This window comes from Macaca thibetana, chromosome 7 (genome assembly GCF_024542745.1).
Source record: "Macaca thibetana thibetana isolate TM-01 chromosome 7, ASM2454274v1, whole genome shotgun sequence".
NCBI lineage: Eukaryota > Metazoa > Chordata > Mammalia > Primates > Cercopithecidae > Macaca > Macaca thibetana.
Genome location: NC_065584.1, coordinates 156973111 through 156996313, shown reverse-complemented (window position 1 = coordinate 156996313; position 23203 = coordinate 156973111). Strand labels below are relative to the sequence as shown.

General features: G+C 48.5%; 2 protein-coding genes across 2 annotated transcripts in view; both read left to right on the top strand.

The window, feature by feature from the left end:
* Positions 1–13857, top strand: part of CELF6 (CUGBP Elav-like family member 6) — a 35867-nt gene extending 22010 nt beyond the window's left edge. Inside the window, exons 4-13 of the mRNA XM_050796377.1 lie at positions 8049–8177; positions 8286–8365; positions 8534–8677; positions 8797–8929; positions 9017–9166; positions 9374–9436; positions 9686–9766; positions 9853–9996; positions 11204–11359; positions 12245–13857. Of these exons, the coding sequence (XP_050652334.1) occupies positions 8049–8177; positions 8286–8365; positions 8534–8677; positions 8797–8929; positions 9017–9166; positions 9374–9436; positions 9686–9766; positions 9853–9996; positions 11204–11331 (1052 nt within the window). The 3' untranslated portion in view covers positions 11332–11359; positions 12245–13857. The remainder of the gene's footprint in view (positions 1–8048; positions 8178–8285; positions 8366–8533; positions 8678–8796; positions 8930–9016; positions 9167–9373; positions 9437–9685; positions 9767–9852; positions 9997–11203; positions 11360–12244) is intronic.
* PKM (pyruvate kinase M1/2) overlaps positions 13791–23203 on the top strand; it is an 87363-nt gene continuing 77950 nt past the window's right edge. The window contains exon 1 of the mRNA XM_050796321.1: positions 13791–13799. Coding sequence (XP_050652278.1) covers positions 13791–13799 — 9 coding nt within the window. The remainder of the gene's footprint in view (positions 13800–23203) is intronic.

Genomic DNA, 23203 nt, shown 5'->3' with positions numbered 1-23203 from the left:
TACCCCATAAATATATACAATTATTATTGGTCAATTGAAATAAAAATATAGATTAGTTTTTGAAAAGACCCTGCTTTCAGTGTTTTTGGATATATTCCCAGAAAAGGTATTGCTAGATCATATTGTAATTCTATTTTTAATTTTTTGAGGAACTGCCATACTGTTTTCCATAGCAGCAACACTATTTTACATTCCTATCAACAGTGTGCAAGAGTTCCAATTTCTCCACATCCTCGCCAACGCTGTGATTTTCTGTTTCTTTGATAGCAGTCATCCTAATCGGTGTGAGGTGGGTGATATCGCATTGTAGTTTTGATTTGCATTTCCTTAACAATTAGTCATTTTGAGCATCTTTTCTTTTGTTTGTTGCCCATTTGCATTTCTTCTTTGCAGAAACGTCTACATGAATCCTTTGCCCATTATTAAATAGAAGGTTTGGTGTTTGTTGTTGTTGTTGTTGTTACTATTTAGTTGTACGAGTTCTTTTTTTTTTTTTTTTTTTTTGGAGGCAGAGTCTCACTCTGTTGCCCAGGCTGGAGTGCAGTGGCGGGATCTCAGCTCACTGCAAGCTCCGCCTCCCGGGTTCACGCCATTCTCCTGCCTCAGCCTCCGGAGTAGCTGGGACTACAGGAGCCCGCCATTGCGCCCAGCTAATTTTTTGTATTTTTTTTTTTTTTTTAGTAGAGACGGGGTTTCACCGTGTTAGCCAGAATGGTCTCGATCTCCTGACCTCGTGATCCGCCCGCCTCTGCCTCCCAAAGTGCAGGGATTACCGGCGTGAGCCATCGCACCCAGCCACGAGTTCTTTATATATTCTGGATGTTAACCTCTCATCTTGATATGTTGTTTGCAAATATGTTCTCCGATTCCAGAGGTTGCTTTCTCATTCTGTGGGTTGTGTCTTTTGATGGACAGAAGTTTTTTAGTTTTTTGTTTTTGCCCTCCAATATATCCTTGTTAAAGTTTATAATTTTGATGTAGTCAGTCCAATTTATTTATTTTTACTTTTGTTGCCTGTGCTTTTAGTGTCATATCCAAGAAATCATTGCCAAATCCAGTCATGAAGTCTTTTTCCCCCCAGTTTTCTAAGACATCTATTGTTTTAGCTCTTACATTTAGGACTCATCTATTTTCATTTAATCTTGTGTTTATGGTGAAAGGTAAGAGTCTAACTTCATTCTTTTGCACGTAGATACTCATTTTTCCCAGCCCCATTTGTTGAAAAGACTGTCCTTTCCTTATTGAATGATCTTGTCTCCCTTGTTAAAAATCATTTGACCATATATAAGAGGGTTTATTTCTGGGATTTGTGTTCTATTCCATATGTCTATATATTTATCTTTATGCCAGTACCATAGTGCTGATTGCTATAGCTGTGTAATACGTTTTGAAAACAGGGAGTTCTTCTTCTTCTTCAAGATTGGTGGGTATTTGGAGTCCCTTGAGATTCCATATGAATTTTAGGATGGATTTTTCTATTTCTGCAAAAAATGCCATTGGGAGTTTATAGAGATTACATTAAATCTCTAGATCACTTGGAGTAGCATTGACATCTTAGCAATAGTAAGTCTTCTAATCCATGAACACAGGTTGTCTTTTCATTTATTTGTGTCTTCTTCTTTTTTTTTTTCTTTTTTTTTAAGACAGAGTCTCACACTATCACCTGGGCTGGAGTGCAGTGGCGTGATGGCGGCTCACTGCAACCTCTGCCTCCTGGGTTCAAGCAATTCTGCCTCAGCCTCCTGAGTAGCTGGGATTACACGCACCCACCACCATGCTCAGCTGATTTTTTGGATTTTTAGTAGAGATGGGGTTTCACTATGTTGGCCAGGCTGGTCTCAAACTCCCAACCTCGTGATCTGCCCGCCTTGGCCTCCCAAAGTGCTGGGATTACAGGTGTGAGCCACTGTGCCTGACCTCTTAATTTCTTTTAGCAACATTTTGTAGTTTTCAGTGTATGAGTCTTTTTTCTTTTTTTTGAGACGGAGTCTGGCTCTGTCGCCCAGGCTGGAGTGCAGTGGCTGGATCTTGGCGCCCGCCACCTCGCCCAGCTAGTTTTTTTGTATTTTTTAGTAGAGACGGGGTTTCACCATGTTAGCCAGGATGGTCTCGATCTCCTGACCTCGTGATCCGCCTGTCTTGGCCTCCCAAAGTGCTGGGATTACAGGCTTGAGCCACTGCACCTGGCCCAGTGTATGAGTCTTTCACCTCCTGGGTTAAGTTTATTCCCAAGGATTTTATTTTATCTTATCATTTATTTATGTATTTTGAGACTGTCTTACTCTGTCACCCAGGCTGGAGTACAGTGGCTCAATCTCGGCTCACTGCAAACCTCCACCTCCCAGGTTCAAGGGATTCTCCTGCCTCAGCCCCTTAAGTAGCTGGGATTACAGGTGCTTGCCACCTACACACGGTTAATTTTTGTATTTTTAGTAGAGACAGGATTTCGCCATGTTGGCCAAGCTGGTCTCAAACTCCTGACCTCAGGTGATCCGCCCACCTCAGCCTCCCAAAATACTGGGTTTACAGGCATGAGCCACCATGCCCAGCCTCCAAGTATTTTATTCTTTTCAATGCTATTGTAAATAGAATTGTTTGCTTTCATCTCTCTCTTTTTTTTTTTTTTTTGAGATGGAGTTCACTGTTGTCACCCAGGCTGGAATGCAACGGCACGATCTCGGCTCACCGCAACCTCCGCCTCCCGGGTTCAAGTGCTTCTCCTGCCTCAGCCTCCCAAGTAGCTGGGATTACAGGCATGTGCCACCACACCTGGCTAATTTTGTATTTTTAGTAGAGACAAGGTTTCTCCATGTTGGTCAGGCTGGTCTCAAACTCCTGACCTCAGGTGATCTGCCTGCCTTGGCCTCCCAAAGTGCTGGGATTACAGGCGTGAGCCACCGTGCCCAGCCTTTTTTTTTTTTTTTTTTTTTTTTTTTTGAGACAGAGTCTTGCTCTGTCTCCCAGGCTGGAGTGCAGTGGCGCAATCTCAGCTCACTGCAACCTCCACCTCCCAGGTTCAAGAGATTCTCCTGCCTCAGCCTTGTAGTCGCTGGGACTACAGGCACATGCCATCATGCCTGGCTCATTTTTGCATTTTTAGTAGAGACAGGGTTTCACCATGTTGGCTAGGCTGGTCTCGAACTCCTGACTTCATGTGATCCGCCCGCCTTGGTCTCCCAAAGTGCTGGAATTACAGGCGTGAGCCACTGTGACTGGCTTTTGCTTTCACTTCATTTCATTTTCAGATTTTTCATTGCTAGTGTATAGAAACGCAACTGATTTTTGTGTGTCGATTTTATTTCTTGCAACTTTGCTGAATTGGGTTATTTGTTCTAACAGTTTTTTGTGTGTGTGGAATTTAAGTCCCTCCTGATGCCTGTCACATCTGGCCAGGAGACTGCTCATCCTGGCTACTTCCTTCCGTCACTTTCCCTGTGGCTTCTTATGCTGCAGTCGTCACTAAGAGTATCAGGAGAGAGTTGCTTTGCTATAATACAACTATTGCCACCAGCAAGACTTTCTGGGTTGGCATTTAAACCGAAAAATGGACCAGTATTTTTAGGATGTGTCTGGTAGTTGGTACCCCAAGGCTGGACCTTTCCCTACACTGTCCCTACAATCATTACATTTCACCAACATGGAGGTGATTTGGTGTGAGTGGCCTAGAAACCAGAAACTTGAACACCTCAGGAATTTCTTTGGAGCAACTTGAGGCAGAGGCTCCTTCCTTGAACAGCATCCTGGTGCCCTTTCTGAAGAAGCAGTCTGGACTGATTCTGCTATGATTACTGGGATGTCAACCCCATCATTTGCCGCATTCGAATCCCTGACCTATATGACCAGCTGCACAAGGCAGCTTCATGGAGATGGGCCTCTGGGAGCCTAAGCCACTTGTTTTGGATTCAAAAAGCTTTTGAGGCCGGGCGTGGTGGCTCATGCATGTAATCCCAGCACTTTGGGAGGCCTAGGCGGGTGGATCACCTGAGGTCAGGAGATTGAGACCAGCATGGCCAACATGGTGAAACCCTGTTTCTACTAAAAAATACAAAAATTAGCCGGGCATGGTGGCGTGTGACTATAATCCAGCTACTCAGGAGGCTGAGGCAGGAGAATCACTTGAACCCGGGAGGAGGAGGTTGCAGTGAGCTGAGATTGCGCCATTGTTCTCCAGCCTGGGTGACAGAGCAAGATTCAGTCTCAAAAAAAGAAAAACAAAAAGCATTTGATAGAAGATCAAGCAGTACACATCAGTTGCCAACGGGAAAATGCAGTTATACCATTCAACCATATGGCTTTCCAACTATGTCTCAACTCTACACTGATGCTGCTTTCTAATTCCTTCCAATCCAGGACGGTTGAGCCTCCATGTTTGATATTCCCATCTTTCTTTTTTTTTTTTTTTTTTTTTTTTTTTTTTTTTTTTTTTTTGAGACGGAGTCTTGCTCTGTCACCCAGGCTGGAGTGCAGTGGCCGGATCTCAGCTCACTGCAAGCTCCGCCTCCCGGGTTCACGCCATTCTCCGGCCTCAGCCTCCCGAGTAGCTGGGACTACAGGCACCCGCCACTTCGCCCGGCTAGTTTTTTTTTTTTTTTGTATTTTTTAGTAGAGACGGGGTTTCACCATATTAGCCAGGATGGTCTCGATCTCCTGACCTCATGATCCGCCCGTCTCGGCCTCCCAAAGTGCTGGGATTACAGGCTTGAGCCACCGCGCCCGGCCGATATTCCCATCTTTCTAGGATCCTACCCACCACTAATGGGATACTTTTATTCAGACATTTCTGATTTGCCTCTTGTAGCATCCACTTTTTACCAAAATGATAGAATTTGACCTAGAGGAAATTGAATTATTTGGGCTATATCCCATCATCATCTCTCTCTGGAGGCAATGATCAGCCATCAGAACCTTTAGATCTGTGGGTTTGGGGGGCTACTCTTAGGGGTCCAGCATGTACTTCTCTTTGACTGGGTCTCTTAAGAAACTTATCCCACCATTTCTGGGTCACCTGAGGCTCATGACCACTGTGACCCAGCTTATCCTCCTGTCAAACACAATCAAGGTCCCTGTAAAGTGGCAAAGACGATACCAGGATTTAAGGTGATACCTGGGAAACAGGAGCCTAGAGCCCACCCCATGGTAGGTACTCATTTCCATTCCAAACTCTGTACATCCCAGTAGTCCAGAACCATAGGGTCAGTACCCTGAAAGAGAAAAGGAAAAAAAAATTCTTTTAGATGGAGTTTCACTCTGTCACTCAGGCTGGAGTGCAGTGGTATAATCTTGGCTCACTGCAACTTCTGCCTCCCGGGTTCAAGCCATTTTCCCACCTCAGTCTCCTGAATAACTGGGATTACAGGCATGTGCCACCATGACTGGCTATTTTTATATTTTTAGTAGAGATGGTGTTTTACCATGTTGGCCAGGCTGGTCTCAAACCCCTGACCTCAAGTGATCAGCCCACCTTGGCCTCACAAAGCGTTGGGATTATGGGCGTGAGCCACTGTGCCCTGTTGAAAATTCTTAACTTGTGAGATTCTCACTGGAAAAGACGATCAGAAAATTTCATGGGTCATGACATGAGTTTGAACTGACCCCCATCAGCAGAAAAAGCAACAAGAGGCAGAGCAGATGAAGGATCAGATCACCACTGTCAGTACAAACCTCTTTTCTGTCTTATGGGCTCTATCTCAGCCTGTGATGTCTCTCTTCCTACACAGGGCTACCTGGATTCTGGTCCATGTGGTATGACATCTTATCTGGGTGCCATCACCGTTCTTCAGACCCTACCCAATGACACAGCTCCACTACAAATTAGGGCATTGTGAAGCCCCCCTTGGAACTATGAAGGCCCTAGACTCTTCTCCAGCCTCTCCCAGGCCTTCTGCAACCCAAAATAACTTAGAACAATGGCATGATCTTTTGGGGTTTCATTCTCTGGCCAAATGAGCCCATTTTCCAATGTCAAGGCAAAGCCATCAGGTTGGTCAAGAGACTCATGAGAGACCTTTCCTGTCTTCTCAGGCTCCCGAACAGGATGATCTCAGATCCCCCCTCATACACCAGCTGGAACTCTGTACTCTATCTTCTAGGTCAGTAATTTCAAAGGGCTTTCCTTGGAGCCCCTCTAGGGAGTATTAGGGGAGGATCAAGCAAGACGAACTCCACCCCTCCTTTTCTGGCTTCAGTCACAGCAGTTTCTACTTTTCTCTTACATTTTGAGCTTCATCCTAATATTTATGTTAGAACAATGTATTCCACTGATTTTTCAAAAGGTTGGGAAACCAGTGGTCTGTTCCAAGGGCACTATTCTATGGTTGACACCCGCAGAAGCAAAGCACACCCACTGGGTTGTACTCTCACCACAGAAGGTCAGTGCTGAGACCTTCTTTCCTCCATCAGAATTCCAGCCACAAGTCCATTATCCATCCCCTCCCCAAGGATCATCAGGTAGTACCTCTCTGGACAGAGGGCAGAATTTTGCTAAAATACATTCTGCCTGCCTCTTATGAACTGCAGCCCCTGCCCTCCACACTGACATAGCATCGTCAGACAGACAGACACCTCAGGATCCCCAGGGCAGCCTAGGCCAAACCCACCCACCTAGGCCACCCACACCACCTGGGTGACATATGGACACACACATAGTCTTGTTGGAGATTTCTCCCCTGCTAACTTCAGTCAGTTCTGAACAGTCTGTTCTTCCTTTGCTGTCACCCAGGCTTCAGTCTATGACCCCCCCACTTGCCTTGTTTCCCCTGCACTCAGAATCCAAGGACCCCCATCTGCCTAGTCAAGCTGGTCAAGGAGTAGAACCATTTAGGATGGGTTTTCCTGCACTCCAAGCTCTTGAAGATAAAGCCTGAAGCCAGTTTCCTATCCACTCCTTCTCTCCCAACTTGTATTGTCCCCTACATGATCAAGCCCCATCCCAAAATCAGAGATTTACCTTGGTGCAGAGTAAAAAGCCAGACTTTAACAGCAGGCTGAACCCCTCTACCCCAGGCTCCCAGAGAGTGTTCCTGAGGCCTAACTTGCTGGATGTGCAACAAAACCCTAGTTTCCAGCCCCAGCTCTCCAGTTTTCTTCGAGGTACACAGGCCCAGCATGCCTTTCCTGCATTTCTGCCACTCCCATCAAAAGGGTGGACACAGGGAGGAATCAGACTGGTTCTCTGATGGCAATCCAGGTCTACAGGCAGAACTTTTTCTCTAATAGCATGAACATTTTGGAAGGCATTAAGGGCAAGAGGACAGGGGAATCAGAGGGAAGGATACAGAGACGGCACGAGAAGCTTGCTGAAGGGACAGGGTGGTGGAGGTGGGAGTTAAGGAAAGGGGTCAGAGGTTCAGCAACTGTAGTAGGGAAAATGCTAATGTTGGAGGCTCAGGAAACCAAGGTCCTGCTCTCTGTAGGCCTTTGGGAGGAGCATCCAGGTTGGATGTGGTGCAGAGGTTAAGGATTCATCATGCCAGTGCTCAGTGCCTAAAGATGAGGCAGTAGGATGAGAGGACTGTTTTGCGTGCTATTTCTAAATCCAGAACGCTCCTTGATATGAGCAGGAAGGGGCATTGATTCTAGCCAGCACTATCAGGCTGACCAGCAAGGATGTACTTCTCTTCTCTGGACCCAGTCTGAATAGAAAGGCTTTCTCTGAGCACCCTCTTTCTTAATACTACAGAAATGGTCCGAAACAGCATTTCCCAAACTCTAAGAACAGAAAGGTCAAACATGTAAAACCATGCATATAGGGCTCTACCCAGTCAAAGATATCAAGACTGCATCACTCCCCACAAGAGCAGCCCTGAGACTCTCTGGGTTTCCCCAGGACCCAGGTTTTCCTGAGGGAAAGCTGAGCTGAGCTCCCTTCTCCAGATCCTTTCCCCAGATCCTGCCCCTTAATGAAAACCAACCCTGGACGCCCAGGGCCTTCTCACTCTCTCTGCTTCCCAGAGTGAGACTGGTGAGCTACCTTCCTAAGTTCCTCGGGCTACTCTTGGGGGATCTAGGAAGACTTGGGGTCCCCAGGTCATTCCTGGCTTTGTCCCCAGAGGACCGAAAGCTGTTTGTGGGGATGCTGGGCAAGCAGCAGGGTGAGGAGGACGTCAGACGCCTGTTCCAGCCCTTTGGCCACATCGAGGAGTGCACGGTCCTGCGGAGTCCTGACGGCACCAGTAAAGGTGACCTGAGCTGACCCCGGGATTTCCTGGTGACCCTTCCTCACTCTGGGCCACATGACTCTTTGGCCTCTGTGGCCTGAGCCACCCGCTCCCTCTGTCCTGTCCCAGGCTGTGCCTTTGTGAAGTTCGGGAGTCAAGGGGAAGCTCAGGCGGCCATCCAGGGTCTGCACGGCAGCCGGACCATGGCGGTGAGGGCGGATTCCCCGGGCTGAGGGTGAGACCAGTGGGATGGGGACGGGCTTCTCCTTCCCGAGTGTGCTCGGTGCCCCGCGAAAGGACCTGATGGGGAAGGCGCTCGGCCCCGGGCCGGGGCCAGGGTCAGAACCGGTCACCACGGTCTCCCCTGCCCTGCCCAGGGCGCCTCGTCCAGCCTCGTGGTCAAGCTGGCGGACACTGACCGGGAGCGCGCGCTGCGGCGGATGCAGCAGATGGCCGGCCAGCTGGGCGCCTTCCACCCCGCGCCACTGCCGCTAGGGGCCTGCGGCGCCTACACCACGGCGGTAGGTACCGGGCACCTGCGTGCAAGGGCGCGCAGGTGGGTGGGCCAGGCCTGGGGCTGGGAGCACGGGCAGCTGACTGCCCCTTGGCCCTCCACTCTCGCCCATCTTTCCTCCCAAAGATCCTGCAGCACCAGGCGGCCCTGCTGGCCGCGGCACAGGGCCCAGGCCTAGGCCCGGTGGCGGCAGTGGCGGCCCAGATGCAGCACGTGGCGGCCTTTAGCCTGGTGGCTGCTCCTCTGTTGCCCGCGGCAGGTAGGGTGCCCAAGGACTGGGGCGCGCCTGGGAGGGGCCGGGCGGGGCCGGGCGGCGTCCTGACTCTCCGACCTCTTCCGCCATCAGCAGCCAACTCCCCGCCCGGCAGCGGCCCTGGCACTCTCCCAGGTCTTCCGGCGCCCATCGGGGTCAATGGATTCGGCCCTCTGACCCCCCAGACCAACGGCCAGCCGGGCTCCGATACGCTCTACAATAACGGGCTCTCCCCTTACCCAGGTGGGCCCCCCGCTCCGCCCAAATCCCCCCGAAATGGAGTGGGGAGCGGGGGGGTGGGGGGTAGGGCCTGGCTTCCCTGGGAAGAGATCTCCCTCCTTCCCTGCTGCCTCTCACAGCCGCCGTCCACCTCCCACACTCCCTGAGCTTCTCACCCACTCCGCTCGCCCGCTTGCCTTCACCGTGGGCCTTGCGCCCCTCTCTCCCCAGCCCAGAGCCCTGGCGTGGCTGACCCCCTGCAGCAGGCCTACGCTGGGATGCACCACTACGCAGGTTTCACTTGGCGCTACGCGGCCTGGGGGAGGTTGAAGGGCCCCAGAAAGAAATAGGGAGAGTTGTGGGGGATTTAGGCTCTGTTCCGAGGAGTTGATCCTCCCATCCTCTCCTACCCCCAGAACGACCTCTCTTGGGGTGAGGGTTATGGTGGACTGGGCTGAATTGGTCAAAAGCGGCCAGGCACTTGGGGCCCTGCTTGGGGAAGGGCTCCTGGGGATTACTGCCCACTCCCACCTCTGTCTCCAGCAGCCTATCCGTCGGCCTATGCCCCAGTGAGCACAGCTTTTCCCCAGCAGCCTTCAGCCCTGCCCCAGCAGCAGAGAGAAGGTGAGGGACTGGGGGCTGGAGAGCAGAGCCTGGTGGGGCTGGACTCAGGGTCCCCCCCCTGAACCAGCCTGCTACTGTTCCTGCAGGCCCCGAAGGCTGTAACCTCTTCATCTATCACCTGCCTCAGGAGTTTGGTGATGCGGAACTCATACAGACATTCCTGCCCTTTGGAGCCGTTGTCTCTGCTAAAGTCTTTGTGGATCGAGCCACCAACCAGAGCAAGTGTTTTGGTGAGCTGAGAACCTACCCCTACGCCTCTCCCACCTCTGACTATAAAGGATTCCCTACAGACCCTACGATTGTCCTTCCATAATGCAGTGATTTCCTGAGATTGAATGTATGGCACAAAATGGGGTCACAAACCAGTGATGGGGCTAAGCTTAGGCTAAGAACAAGCCTTGGTCAGGCAGGGTGGCTCATGCCTGTAATCCCAGCACTTTGGGAGGCCAAGGCAGGTGAATCACTTGAGGTCAGGAGTTTGAAACTAGCTTGGCCAATATGGCAAAACCCCATCTCTACTAAAAATACAAAAATTAGCTGGGCGTGGTGATGGGTGTCCGTAATCCCAGCTACTCAGGAGGCTGAGGCAGGAGAATTTCTTGAATCCGGGAGGGAGAGTTTGCAGTGAGCTGTGATGGCACCACTGCACTACAGCCTGGGTGCCAGAGCAAGACTCCATCTCAAAAAAAAAAAAGAAAAAAAAGGCCGGGCGCGGTTGCTCAAGCCTGTAATCCCAGCACTTTGGGAGGCCGAGACGGGCGGATCACGAGGTCAGGAGATCGAGACCATCCTGGCTAACACGGTGAAACCCCGTCTCTACTAAAAAATACAAAAAACTAACCGGGCGAGGTGGCGGGCGCCTGTAGTCCCAGCTACTCGGGAGGCTGAGGCAGGAGAATGGCGTAAACCCGGGAGGCGGAGCTTGCAGTGAGCTGAGATCCGGCCACTGCACTCCAGCCTGGGCGACAGCGAGACTCCGTCTCAAAAAAAAAAAAAAAAAAAAAAGAACAAGCTTTATTTCAGGTTTACCTGGGACGACAATCAGGTGTCTACCGGGAATGTGGCCAGCTAGGTCAGAGCTTTGGAGTCTGGCCAGGGCAGGAGGAGTTTGGTTCTGAGACCAAAGATCCCCTCCGACTCCAACTATGTTCTGAGGACCAGAATGGGAGCTGTGGAGGGAGCCAGCCAACCCATGCCAGGAAAAACACGGAAACATCCCGATCAACACACTGACCCTGCACACACACTCAGAGTTGCCTCCTATCCTTCCAAGAATCACACCTTTAGGAATCTCAGGCCGTCTGCCTGTGACTCTATATCCATGTGTGTACACAAATAGTGGAGGGGTATGTGTTTGATGGAACTGGCCGGAGGGGGCTGGGTCAGAGGCCCTGCCAGGCAGAGTTCCCAGCTAATCTCTTTGCCCACACCCTCCAGGGTTTGTTAGTTTTGACAATCCAACTAGTGCCCAGACTGCTATTCAGGCAATGAATGGCTTTCAAATTGGCATGAAGAGGCTCAAGGTCCAGCTAAAGCGGCCCAAGGATGCCAACCGGCCTTACTGACCTGCTGTCACCGACCAGCCACAGAAAGGTGAGTCCCTGATGGACCCCAGGTAGATGAGGCCTGAGTGATGAGGCCCTCCCAGCTTTGATGGTCCTCCTTTTGGGACCTTGGAGGCACCCACCTCTGAGAAAGTCTGGGATAGAGAAAAGAGCCGGGAGCTAGGAGGAATCCTCAGATGGTGACTTTGCTTTTCCTTCAATCCAAGGAGATCAATTAGACAACATTCCTGCCCCGTAGTCTAGGAGACATAATCAGAGTCTTTTCTGCCTGGGGAAGCAGTTCTACTCCAGAGATAGCCAATGAGAGTACGTAGGGAGGGTCCGGGAGGCTGGAAAATGAGACTAGAAAAGTCGCTCTGGGCCAGTTTTCAAGAGTCTTCAGGCCATGAGTTTCGACTTTATCCTGAAGATGAGAAAGAACCGTTGAGGAGCTTAAGCAGAGAAAGGACTAGAAGTAAGGGCTGAGATAATGGCAGTGAACATGGAGATGGAGGAAGAGAAGCAAACATGCTTCAGAGGTTGGAATCTGCAGGGCCTGGTGGGTGATGGAGAGAGAGATGGGCCAAGTTCTTCTACATTTTTGGCAAGGTCATGGGTCCATAGGATGCTGCCTGCAACTTTTAGAGATTTTCTGTCTCAGAAGGCCCACATGGCCCTGCCTCACTTTGAGCTACCCCAGGAGCCTTCTGGAGGGGATGTGGGGTTGGGGTCTTTTGCTCAGGACTCAAGTCTGGCTTCAGTGGACTGGGCTGCTGCCTGGGTCCTGCTGCAGCCCTGCTCCTCAGGAAGAGAGGTCCAGCCACTCACCTGAGATGTCACTGATGGGGGCAAGCTGCTCTTCTGGTCTTGCCCTCCAAGGTGATTTTTGCCTTTTTTCTTCTCTCTCTCTTTATCAATTAATACACAACAACAGAAACGGAAGAGTGAGAAGAAAGGAGAGGAAAAGCACAGAAACGCTTGAGCAGCCCTTCCCAAAGGAGCAGCTGCGGACAGACGGAGGTGGATCGGACCCAAGGCTGGTGCCTGGGGCTAAGGCCACTCTAAGGATTGTTTTTTATCAAGTGGGTTGTTCTGTGCCTGCAGCATAGAGCGCAGGCTGGCAGAGCAACTAGGGCTGGTGAAGAGTGACTGTCCAGGGGAACCAGCAGAGGGCGTTGGGGGTGCCAAGGGCTTCTCCACAAGGGAAGCCCAGATTCACTTCTTACAAAATCATATCATTCCTTAGAGTTTAGGGACCAAAGGACTATTGCTTTTTTAAGAATATATATATCTATATAAATTAAAACAAAGAAACAAACAAAAAGACAAACAACAACAAAAAAAGACAGTATAGAGTCTCATAAAAGCTGCCTTTAAATATCCCTAGGAGACAGGGTGAAGGAGACCCTTGACAGCCCCAGCCTAGGCAGAGGGAGGCTGTGGAAAGATTGTTCTGTGTCTCATTCCCTCTGAAGCCACTCCCCGACCCTTCCCTTTTAAAAATAATTAAGGATTTGAGGTCTAGGCTCATATGCAGGTAATGAGAAAGTTATAGAAGCAGTGAACCCACAATCCACAATCCTCAGACTCAGAGTGCATCCCGGAAGAGGCCCCAGGCGGAGCTCAGGTCCGCCCTGGTCTTTGCCATCCCAGGAGGCCCCCTAGCCAGCAAGAGTGGGACTGCCTTTCCTGTGGAACCACTGCTTCCCCAGGCAGGAAGAAAGAGGGAGTTCTGGCCACCTGAGCCTTTCCCTTGCCAATCCAGGTAGACAGAGGCCCTGCCTTTGGCTGAGCTGAGACACCTCTTGTTTCCCTTCCCCTTGAACCAGTCCCAATGTCCCCTTGCTCCAGGCTACCTTCTGTCTCTTAGTCTAAGTTTGCCCACCTGTAAAGTAGATTCAGGATATCTGTACAGGGCTGTGACAACAGACTTAGAAGGTTTGCTACTGTATATACTGCCATTGAGAAGGGGAAATTTTTCAACATGTAGAAGCTTCAGAATTAGAGGTCCCTCTTTACCCCGGACCTGAGAGGAAAGTAGATGTTTTGCCAAAATACTTCTTCATTCCTTTAAAAAGTACATCTTTCCTATGCAAGAGTGTCTCACATGTGCTTAACCGAGGTGCTTCTAGTTGGTGAGCAGTGTTGAGCTTAGAAGTGGTGTGTGCTCTGTCTGTCTGTCTTTGTCTGTCTGTTGTATACAGTGGGTGCCATATAAAGCTGATCAATGGTGGTGCTTCCTGCCTGCTTCTGTGAGATGGGCAAAAGATTCAGCTTAGAACACCATGACTCACCTTGCCTTGGTCAGCCTTTCCTGGGCCTGTAGGGCCTTGCACATATTTTTCCCAGGAGGATTTCCCCTCCACCCCACAGACATAGATCAGCTTAGTCTGAGGCCCCAGCTGTGTGGGGTCACTCTAATCCCCAGATGTTGCTGAGGCTGAAGGCCTCTGATCTGATAACATGTCAGATAGTAAAAGATGTGGGGGTGGGGTTGGAGGACTCCTCCTTCATAACAGTTTCTAAGAAAACTTGTTCCCACCTGTTCTTCTGTCTTTGACTCATTTTTGGAGGGAATGGGAATGAAACATAGATCTGGCAGTAATATTACCAGGTAAGTTGTGATAGACATCCACAAATATTTTCCAACTGAGAGAAGAACCAGAGGGTATATGTACACCAGCACAATGCTGATACCCAGAGTGACCATCCTGGACACAAACAGAGACACACAGTACCTGCACCCTAAAACTGATATTCACATGGAGGCACAGAGTCCTCTCAGGCTAGGTGCTAAGCACTATGCTACATGTTGGGGCTCAGGCATGTTCCAAGTGCTCAGAGTCAAGGGGAACGAGAGACAAATAATCCAGTTACAATGGAGGGCCATAGAAGGTCTGTGCTAACAAGAAGGAGAGTACCTAATTCAGACTTTATTGGTAGGGGAGGTCTGTGAAATACTTTCTGAAGGAGATTAAGAAGGGGAAAAGTCTTCAAGGATGAACTGAGACATTTGGACAAAGCCATTTAGACAGCTCCATCATTTTGAAAAATTATCTTTATTACCAAGAAATAATAGTAATTACCATTTATTCAGTACCCGTTGCGTGGCAGATAATGGGCACAAGATAAGACCCTTTTCCCATTCCTAACGCTACCCTGAACCTTACCATTACTGAGTCATGTCAAGACACTTGAACCAAAATGATATTTAAAATATCTTGCTTCATACTTTACAGTATGGGCTAGGGACTGGCAGACTGTGTGGTTCCAAAGCTTCAGGGTTGACATGGTCTAGATTAGGGGTTGGCAAACGATGGCTTGTGGGCCAAATCTGGTCTGTGGCCTATTTTTATATGAACTACCAAACTAAGAAATTTCTTTTACATTTTTGAAGCGTCGTCAAAACGAAACAAGAAAGCGAAACAGAGACCATATATGGCCCACACAGCCTAAAATATCTATCTTGTTCTTTAGATAAAAAGTTTGCTGACCCCAGTAAGATCATGGAAGACTTATATAATGTCTGATGAGTTTGAACAATATGGTGTTTGTGTCTCTCTGTGTGCATGTATTAGTCTGGACCTTTTCAGTTGCAAGTGTCAAAAACCCAACTCAAACATGTTTAGGCCAATTGGAATTAATTGGTTTACATAACTGATAAATCAAAGGATGTATCTGCCTTGAATCATGGCTGGATCTAGGGGTTCAAAAGATGATGCCTCCATCTCTTGGCTCCCCTTCCTTCCATATGTTGGCCTCATTAGCTCTAGTTCTAAAATCCCAGGGAGGACTTTGACCAGCTTTGGACACATGCCCACCACTAGGATGGAAGAGTAGGCCACCATAATTGACAACTTCATCAGGACTGTGTGGAGGGGGAGAAATGGGTCCTGAAGGAAGAGATGATGAGCAGATAAATAATATGCATCCACTATATCCCACCCTTTATTGCATCCACCTATACTTTTCTTGACAGACATACAATTTCAAAAATGTGCCTGCCTGAGAATGCAATAATCATAGACCCAACAAAAACCACATTCACCTATTTCCCAATGGGAGATAAAACAGAATCACATCCAGTTGCTTTATTGAGTCCTCAGTCCAGGGTCCCTTGGTGATGGGCAATTCTTGCTCAGGTCTGGATATGACTTCTTAAGATTTTGCCATCTATGGGTAAAAGATAAACTTAGCTACCCCATACTTGTCCTATAACCAAGGTAAAATAATGGAGAGAAAGAGGATAACAATTTGTTTTAAAGAGATGGGGTCTTGCTAATGTTGTCCAGGCTGGACCTGAACTGCTGGTCTCAAGCAATTCTCCTGCTTCAGCCTCCTGAGAAGCTGGGACTACAGATACACACGACTGAATAATTTTTAATTCTTTTTTTAAATTAAGATGGGGACTTGCTATGTTGCCCAGGCTAGATTTGAACTCCTAGGCTCAAGTGATCCTCTCACCTTGGCCTTCTGACTAGCTGGGACTATAGGTGCATGTCACTGCACCTCGCTATAACAGTTATTTTAAAACCTTCCATTTGGAATAGGGGAGAGGAGAATACAATGGTCGCTAATCTACAGTATATAACACATCCTTCTGGACAGTGGAGTGAATTTCTTGGTCAACAAAGCCTATTGTTTTTGGTCCTTTCCACTGGGAAATGTCTCCTTTGTCCGTTGTTCTTTATGCACATCCCTGAGAGGATGGACCTTTGGAACTGAAGCATCCCACTTCCCTTTTGACATGGTTTTGAGTTATTTATTGAGACAGTCTTCCTCTGTCGCCTAGGCTGGAGTGCAGTGGCGTGATCTCAGCTCACTACAACCTCTACCTCCTGGGTTCAAGTGATTCTCATGCCGCAGCCTCCTGAGTAGCTGGGATTACAGGTGCCCACCACCACACCTGGCTAATTTTTATATTTTTAGTAGAGATGGGGTTTCGCCATGTTGTTCAGGCTGGTCTTGAACTCCTGGCCTCAAGTGATAACACCTCCCTTGACCTCTCAAAGTGCTGGGATTACAGATGTGAGCCACTATGCCCAGCCAGTTTTGGGTTTAAAGGTTGCCGTAGAGATTAAGCATTCCCAGATCCTTGTTTGTCAGTTGTGAGGATTCTATGATTCGTGGGCTTTTTTTTGAGCTGGTAACCATCATGAGGGATCCTTGATAATGTCCTGCTCCGTGAGTCTCAATCTAGCTCATGTGGTTTCTGCGTCTTAGCACCAGGTCACACTTTGGCCATTCCCCTACCCCTCAGCTTCATGGTTTCCATAATGGCCTGTCCAAGGTGGTAAGTCAACCTTAATCTGCTCACTACCCCCAAAGAGAGATTACCTATTCAACACTTGGCCAACTCACGCTCCAGTGAGCTTGGTCTTGGCCAGATAGTCAAAATCCCTGAGCAGTACCGGCATCTAGGCCTCAAGCCCCAAGGAGATGCATAGGACAGGATGGAAGCAACCAGTCAAGTACTCTTGGGCCAGCAACCTGCAGCTTGCTCTACTCCTCCAACTCTGGCCGTGGCCCATTATTACCCTGAGGCCACATTGTTGAAAGACTGCTCAGGGGAGTCTATCAGTTGACACTGAATTTTGGGGGCCCTCTGAGAACCTCTAGAACTTGGGGGCTCTGGGCAGAGTCTTCAGCCTCCAGCAGAGCCCCTATAATGAATTTCTTTTGCTGGATGCAACCTGAGTGTCTTGGATGTAGGGAGAAAAGTCCTCTGGTCTGAGATAGGACTGGTGACCTCTGACCTTGAAGCAGCTCTGGTTCTGCTATGTCCTCTGACCAGACCTGGGGGCTCACCCTGGCCTCAGTGGAGCAGAACATGCATATAATACCTTCCAAAGGAGGGTGCTGTGATGTGGAGATCACAGAATCTCACTTGATCCTTTCCAGCTTGGGCTGTAATCTTTGAGCAACCACTGTCCTGATTGCACTTGCCTCCATCATGACATAGCCAAACCCAGCAGGGACTCACAGGCTGTTTCTGGCCTCTGGGCCTCATTCATGGCTAGTATATTTGCACAATTATGTTACACAGCCCTGTATTATTTGGAAGAAACCGCATGAGTTCAGGGAGCTAAGAACCAATGTGGGCCATTCTGCTGCCCTTCCAGCCTGCAGCCTGAGCCAGCTGGGATTTGCAAAGAGGTGGCCAAGTCTGTGCCAAGTGCAAACTAAGAAGGGGCAGAGGGCCACACTTTTTCTCCCTAGCCCTAACTCCAGACACAGCTATTATGGCAACCTCTGCCCTCTAGAAGCCTGGGCTGACCAAAGCCTTTAGCTGACCATCTGTAGAGGGGACTTTGAACTTCCAGACTCTGGCCTCCTGCCCTCTAGTTGCCTAAAAGAATAGAAACTCAGAAGACAGAACAGGCCACAAGCTTTTGGCCTGGCTTTTCCCAAGGGATATCTTAGGTGCTCAGCAGAAAATGCAAGAGAGTAAAAAGAAAGCCTGTGGAATGGGCCTCAGCCTCCTGGGGAGTAGTCCCAAGATGGCCTGACCCAGTGACCTGACACTGGATTCCCAAGAGGAAGCCAGCAGTCTGGGCTGGATTCCCTGCATTTGAGTAGGGAAACTCAGCTGCATCCTCAGGTCCTTTATGTTACCCCACTGATGGGACTTCGTGTAGCGATGGGGGCTTTGATTTTGTCTCCGTATCTTAACCCAAGTACTCTAGAAAGCAGACTCTGAGGCAAGTGCTGACATTTTGCAGGGAGGTGGAAGTCCAGGATGGTGAAAGGGAGAAGAGACGAAGGCAATGCAAGATGATGCAGTACTGTGCTGGCCACCACTTCATATGAGCCATTAGGAGAGAGCAGGTCCCTTGTCGGGCTTGTTTGCCAAGCACATAGTGTTTGCAAGGAGAAATGGCACCTTGGGGCAGTTCACCAAGGGGAGATTTGAGAAGGAATTAATGCTTCTGTTCCCCTCTTTTCTCCTGTTTTCTGTTGGCCAAGATTGTACCCCACAAGGAGCTAACTCCCCTGCACTTCTCAGTTGCATCATTTGCTCCCTGGGTGGCTGTTGGGAAGTTAGCTCCCATGGTCTGCTGTGTGGCATTTCTACTATAGACGTGGAAGTAGAAGGGCTACTTAGCACAGGCAGGGTGCCAACCAAGAGAGAGAAAGAAGGAGGTGGCTTAGGGAATCCAAGAAGGTGCATGAAGTGCGTGCCCAATACATCCCATTCTCTCCCACAGGATTCACAGCCAGAGTCCCCAGGCACCAGAACCCCCAACACTGTCTGAATTCCAAGCCAAATACATCTTATTTAATTTGGGGGTGTGGAAAGGGAAGCATTCAGGTATAGCTTGGAGGATCAGAATTCTCCCCTTTTTTTCTGGAACTTCCCAGACCCTAAACTCACTCCAATATCTCCTACTGGATTTTCCACCTCTAGGCCTTTGTTCTTACTCACTTTAGTTTGGGGCAAAGGATTTGGCCCTTATAGTCTATAAGATGCATGATTATATGACCTTTAGCACCCTGGATTGCTGGTCAAAAGCAGAAAAGGCAGCGGGGCAAGTGCCTCATGCCTGTAATCCCATCACTTTGGGAGGCCAAGGTGGGCGGATCACCTGAGGTCAGGAGTTTGAGACCAGTCTGACCAACACAGTGAAACCCTGTCTCTACTAAAAATACAAAAATTAGCCAGGCGTGGTGGCGCGTGCCTATAATCCCAGCTACTCATGAGGCTGAGGCAGGAGAATCGCTTAATCCCAGGAGGCGGAGGTTGCAGTGAGTCAAGATCACGCCATTGCACTCCAGCCTGGGTGACAGAGAGAGACTCTGTCTCAGAAAAAAAAAAAAAAAAAAAAGGCAGAAAAGTCAACTCTAAACAAAGCTGTATACTGTTCTGATTCTGCCAGCATGGAGGAAAGTCAAACTGGAGGACCTTACTGAAAATCTCAAGAAGTGGTCAACATACTCCAACATCCAAGCTTTTTTTTTTTTTTTCCAGTGCATGCTGGAAATCTCCACTTTGATGGATACATGACTTGAATCTCAAGATAAAATAGACGATCATTTAACCAGCTGGTTTGATACCAAATAGCAGGGATTTCCAGTTCCCCAGCCAAGTGGGGATCTCCACGGCTTCAACTTCACTTCAGTGCCATCAATTCCATACTTCATTCCATTTCTGTATTAGGTCTGATTTAATAGCAAGTTATAGGAACCAAGGCAAACCAAGACAAACTTAAGCAAGATGAGAATTGAGAAATGTGGCGGTATTACTGACCTCAGGCAAGGCTGATCTCAGGGGCTCAAACAATGTCATCAGGTCTCTCTCATTCCACTTCTCAGAACTCTGCTTCTCTTTATGCCTTGGCCCCATTCTCTGTCCTATGGCAGGGAGAGCTGGGTGTCGGCAGCTTCAATCTCATATCCTCTTAGTACATTAACCTCAAAAGCAAGAGAGCTTTGAGCAGAAGATTATGGTTGGCTTTGCTTAGGTCACAAACCCACACCTGAACTAATCACTTTGGTCAGGATGATGGAGTCCTTTGCCTGACCTGATGGGTCATGCATCCATTTGTGTGGAGTAGAAGGGGCAGGAGGTAGCATTGTGATTGTCAGCCCCAGTAAGTACCAATACTTACAAAGTATAAAAGTATGCGTCCGGGCGCAGTAGCTCACACCTGTAATCGCAGCACTTTGGGATTGCTGAGGCGGACGGATCACCTGAGGTCGGGGGTTCGAGACCAGCCTGACCAACATGGAGAAACCCTGTCTCCAATAAAAATACAAAATTAGCCGGGCATGGTGGCTCATGCCTGTGATCCCAGCTACTTGAGAGGCTGAGGCAAGAGAATCACTTGAACCCAGGAGGTAGAGGTTGCAGTGAGCCGAGATCACACCATTGCACTCCAGCCTGGGCAACAAGAGCAAAACTCCATCTCAAAAAAAAAAAAACAAAAAAAAACAAAGCAAAAACAAAAACAAAAACAAAAAAGTATGTCCTGCATGGCCTATAAGAATGTATAATCTGGCCAGGCTGGAGTGTAGGATGCATGTGAGGGGGTGGTAAGAGTCCAATAGGGTCATATCTATAGAAAGGGTGTATTTATCCTGAGAGTAGTAGAGAGACATTGAAGGGTTTTATTTTTATTTTATTTTATTAAAATAAAATAAAAGGCCCGGCCCATTGAAGGGTTTAATAGAGGAGTGACGTGATCAGATTTGAGTTCTAGAAAGATCCCCTAAGCAGCTAAGTGGAGAATAGATTGGAGGAATAGATACTGGATAAGGAGTCTATTAGGAGGCAAATGCAATAGTTCTGGTAGGGAGGAATAGGAATATAAAGGAGGGATTGATTTAAGTTGTATTAATTTGCCAGGCGTGGTGGCTCAAGCCTGTAATCCCAGCACTTTGGGAGGCTGAGACGGGCGGATCACGAGGTCAGGAGATCAAGACCAACCTGGCTAACACGGTGAAACCCCGTCTCTACTAAAAAATACAAAAAACTAGCCAGGCGAGGTGGCGGGCGCCTGTAGTCCCAGCTACTAGGGAGGCTGAGGCAGGAGAATGGTGGGAACCCGGGAGGCGGAGCTTGCAGTGAGCTGAGATCCCGCCACTGCACTCCAGCCTGGGCGACAGAGCGAGACTCCGTCTCAAAAAAAAAAAAAAAAAAAAAGGATGTATTAATTTGCTCACACTTGTAATCCTAGCACTTTGGGGGGTCGAGGTGGGAGGATAACTTTAGGCCAGGAGTTTGAGACCAGCCTGGGCCACATAGTGAGACTCTGTCTACTACTCCCCAGGAGGCTGAGGCCCATTCCACAGACTTTCTTTTTAGTCTCTTGCATTTTCTGCTGAGCACCTAAGATATCCCTTGGGAAAAGCTAGACCCAGGCTTGTGACCTGTTCTGCCTTCAGAGTCTCTGTGCTTTTAGGCAGCTAGAGGGCAGGAGGTCAGAGTTTGGAAAAAAAGAAAAAGAAGAAGAAGATGTATTAAGATGTAAAATTTAGAATGTTTATGAGGTAAAATTGGTTCCATTTAAATGAGGCTGGGAGAAGTCTAAGATGCTTTCTTCTCAGGGTTCAGTCTGAATAAGTCACAGGTGAGATTTACTAAGTTAGGAACATGAAAGAAATACAGTGAGAAGATGTTTGCCTATGTGACATCCAAGTGGAGTTGTCCAAAAGACAACTTGACCAAAGTCAACTTGAAACTCAAGAAGTACAGGATGGAGGCTGGGCATGGTGGCTCACGCCTGTAATCCCAACACTTTGGGAGGCCGAGGCGGGTGGATCACAAGGTTAAGAGATTGAGACCATTCTAGCCAACATGGTGAAATCCCGTCTCTACTAAAAATACAAAAATTAGCCAGGTGTGGTGGCGTGCGTCTATAGTCCCAGCTACTCAGGAGGCTGAGGCAGAAGAATTGCTTTAACCTGGGAGGCAGAGGTTGCAGTGAGCAGAGATCACACCACTGCACTCCAGCCTGGCAACAGAGTGAGACTCCGTCAAAAAAAAAAAAAAAAAAAAAAAAAAAAGAAGAGGAGGAGGAGGAGAAGAGGAAGAAGAAGGAGAAGGAGAAGGAGAAGGAGAAGGAGAAGGAGAAGGAGAAGGAGAGGGAGAAGGAGAAGGAGAGGGAGAAGGAGAAGGAGAGGGAGAAGGAGAAGGAGAAGGAGAGGGAGAAGGAGAAGGAGAAGGAGAGGGAGAAGGAGGAGAAGGAGAAGGAGAGAAGCAGCGGCAGCAGAAGCAGTAGTACAGGATGGAAATATAGACTTGGGAGTTCCAGTCTATAACTGTGTGTCACTAGGTGGATTTAAACGAGCCATTTGTTGAAAGGGCACTAGGTGGGTCACGGGATTGCCAGGCAAAAGACCCCAGCTTGGAAAATAGGCAGGAACAATGAGAGGCCAGTCCACCAGAGCACAGGCCAAAGTCAGAAGCCAGAACCAGTCCCACAAGACCACTGCTGCTGTCATCATTATTGGACATGGGATGTCACCACTACCAGTACCCACACCACGAGAGTCCCTGGGCATGGGGTAAAGCTGACCCTGCTCTCCTGTCACCATTGCCACTGGCATGAATTCTCTATGATTCTATTTCTCTGAATCACTCCAGAATCCACATTTCTGGAAGATGCTTGGCCAGGCCGAGGCCACATGCCTCTGTCTTAGCTAGAGAGCTGGGAAAGCAAAGATCCAACCTTTATACTGTCTGTCATGAAAGATAGGCTCTGCTTACTTCTAAGACTTGTAGCATAAGAAGGAGATTCTGTTTCTGGGCAACTCCGAATTATCAAGATCTCATTCAAGTGGCCACGGAGGCCACCAGGAAGAGTAACAGGAGAAATGGGCATGGGCTGAGCTGCTTTTATACTTAAGTAGGGAATGAAGGAAAGGGAGTATAATAAGGATACTACGAAGGAGTCATGTGAGGTGTAGCAAGAAACTGGAAGAGTGTAGCCCATAAGAGCCAACAGAGGAAAGGGCTGCAGGGGCAGGATGATCAACGATGCCAAATGATACCATGCGGTCGATTGCAGGGGCAAGACGATTGACAATGCCAAATGACACTGTGTGGTCATATAAATTAAGCCTGAAAATTCCCAATGGATTTGTCCATTTGTAAGTCCTGTGGCACTTTGGTGAAAGTATTTTCAGTAGAAATTTTGGGGAGAGGTCAGATGACACCAGATTTAAGGAACAACTGAAGACAAGGAAGTGGAGAGGGAGAGTATAGCCTACTCCTAGAAGCTTGGTTGGAGGCAAGAAAAATCAGTAGCATGGCATATAGGATTCAAATTGGATTTTCTTTTTAAGGTTGGGCTAGTTGATCAAGTTTATATACTGAGATCAAAGAGTAAGGGAGAGGAAAAAGTTGAATATAAATGAAAGAAAGAGATAAGTGAAGGAGCAAATTTCCCAA